General features: G+C 45.3%; 1 protein-coding gene across 1 annotated transcript; it reads right to left on the bottom strand.

The window, feature by feature from the left end:
* Positions 1–1284: 1284 nt before the first annotated feature.
* Positions 1285–1814, bottom strand: LOC123648879 (60S ribosomal protein L23a-like). Its single transcript, XM_045566779.1, has one exon. It carries the CDS (start codon positions 1806–1808, stop codon positions 1392–1394), a length of 417 nt encoding a protein of 138 aa, XP_045422735.1. The 5' UTR covers positions 1809–1814; the 3' UTR covers positions 1285–1391.
* Between the last annotated feature and the right edge of the window lie 539 nt (positions 1815–2353).

The raw sequence follows: 2353 nt of genomic DNA, 5'->3' as shown, positions 1-2353 counted from the left end.
ATATTCCTTGTCTGAATAGTTTTATTTTTTTAACCTATCTGCTACTGAGGGTCATTTATTTCCAATTTTTTTTTCCAATAATCACTCCTCATGTTTACAAAAATGCTGAGGTCATTCTTTCACAGATGTTACACTCAGGGAGTGTTTCTGTAGCATGAATTGCTAGGAGGAGCAATGTGGACGGGCGAGAACCCTGAGAGGCCAGTGTTGTGTGGAACTGTCTGCCACGTGTACCATGCCCCCCACCCTGGCACCCACCAGCCGAGGAGTCCTCTCCCACTTCTACAGGATCGAAAACACAGCTGGGGTCTCCACAACCTCGAAACCTTGTTTTGGTTTCCTGACTTAAACACGGTGCCCCTGGTTGATTGTTTTCTAAACAATCCATAAGTTTGGAAAAAGATAGTGTGTGCGTTCTATAAGTCATAGTCTCTAAGTTTCATGAAAATGGTTATTTTGCATAACACTGTTTCTTCTGGGCCTGACTTTCTGGCAGACAGACAAGAAACGTGAGCTCCCCTGCTCGGCTCCGGGCTCATCTTGCCTTCCTTCCTCTTTCTTGGTGAGAGAGCGATAACTAAATTGTAAGCTTTCCTTAATTCCATCAATTGACTCTAACTGTCCCTGAGCTGTGCATTTAGAGGATTTAACTGGGCGTTCCAAGTCAGCTAGCAGCGGGGCTTGCTCGTTTCTGTCTGCTGAGCAGTCATCCTGCCGGGCTAGGAAGGGCCCGCGGCCTGCAGGCTCCCTGGCTCCAGGTCCCTGTGCCGCGACCAGCAGAGGACGTCTGGAAGCAAGCCCAGGAGCACCACGCCAACCTCAGACCCACGCATCCTAAGCTGGCCTGCCTCGCGGGGTTATGTGAGGGTCAGTCAAAAGGACTGATGTTCATAAAAGCTTAGAAAGCAGCTTGCACAGAGTAAGCACAATAGAAATGTTTGCTAAATAAAGAAATAAGAGGATAGCATTCTTGCATTATTGTTATTATTATTTGCAACTTACAAACACTAGGTCTCATTTGTATTAAATTTTTTGGGTGGGCTGAATTCTTCATTATTCCCTCAGCCAGTTCAATGAGTATTAAACAAATCACTCATGTATCAGGTAAAATGTACAAGAACATTTGGATCAACCAGAGATAATTCATAACTGAATAGACTGTGGTTCTACATGGGAGAGGGGGAGAGGGGAAATTGATTTTCTATTGGGGAACTTAGTATTGGTAATACATCAGTAAGAACCAAACAAGTTGATTTTAGGGGGTTATTTTTTTTTTAAGGTGAAAAGATAATATATTTAGAATTGGTGAATTGGCCAGCTGGACTGTTGGACTTGGTTTAGATGATCCCAATTTTGTTGGCAACGTCCAAAGCATTGTAATCGGGAGCCAGTCAAACGTATGCCTTCTTCTCTCCATCAGGCCTGATCAGGGTGTTGACTTTGGCCACATCAATGTCATAGAGCTTCTTCACAGCCTGTTTGATCTGGTGCTTATTGGCTTTGACATCCACAATGAACACAAGTGTGTTGTTGTCTTCTATCTTCTTCATGGCAGACTCAGTGGTCAAGGGGAACTTGATGATGGCATAGTGATCAAGCTTGTTTCTCCTGGGGGCGCTCTTCCGAGGATATTTGGGCTGCCTCCGGAGCCTCAGTGTCTTTGACCGCCAGAAGGTGGGTGATGTACGGATCTTCTTTTTTTTGTGGCTGTGGACGCCTTTTAGCACTGCCTTCTTGGCCTTCAAAGCTTTTGCTTTGGCTTCGGCTTTGGGAGGGGCAGGAGCTTCCTTCTTCGCTTTCGGCGCCATCTTGTGAAAAGCTTAGGGGGTTATTTTTAACTCCTACCCATTATACAATTGGTAGCAAGAACAGTGTAATAAAGCCCACACGACCTTTCACCCAGCAATTATCAACATTTTACTGTCATGTTTTTATCACTCTCCTCTCTTTTTTTAATTCTCCTTTCCTAGAGCATTTTAAGGGAGCACTTTTCACACTGTTGTGCACCTGCAGTGCCTGGCGTGGTGTTGAAGTGCAGACTCTGCCCCAGCAGGTCTGGGCACACCTGAGACACCACATTTCCGACGAGCCCCCAGGTGATGTCCAGGTTGCTGGTCTAGACCACACTCACAAGACGGCAAAGCAAAACCTGGCCATCGTATTGGCTGCAAACACCAGACATATTTTAAGCATAAAAGAAAATAACAAATTCAAACTAGTGTCTTCTACCTCCTACATACACGTCCTTCGCATTTTGTAATGAGAACTAACATTCAGAATGATGACGCGCAGGACTGCGAAGTCCAGGGTCAGCAAAGAGCAAACTGTGCTTCCTTCCCTATAACCACCAAGG

This window comes from Lemur catta, chromosome 13 (assembly GCF_020740605.2).
Source record: "Lemur catta isolate mLemCat1 chromosome 13, mLemCat1.pri, whole genome shotgun sequence".
NCBI classification, from domain to species: Eukaryota; Metazoa; Chordata; class Mammalia; order Primates; family Lemuridae; genus Lemur; species Lemur catta.
Note: the sequence above shows the minus strand (reverse complement) of the source record. Positions and strands in the feature narration are given on the sequence as shown.

Bases quoted from the DNA above. Each gene is read 5' to 3' on its own strand.
- LOC123648879 (XM_045566779.1), bottom strand. From the start codon at position 1,808: ATGGCGCCGAAAGCGAAGAAGGAAGCTCCTGCCCCTCCCAAAGCCGAA.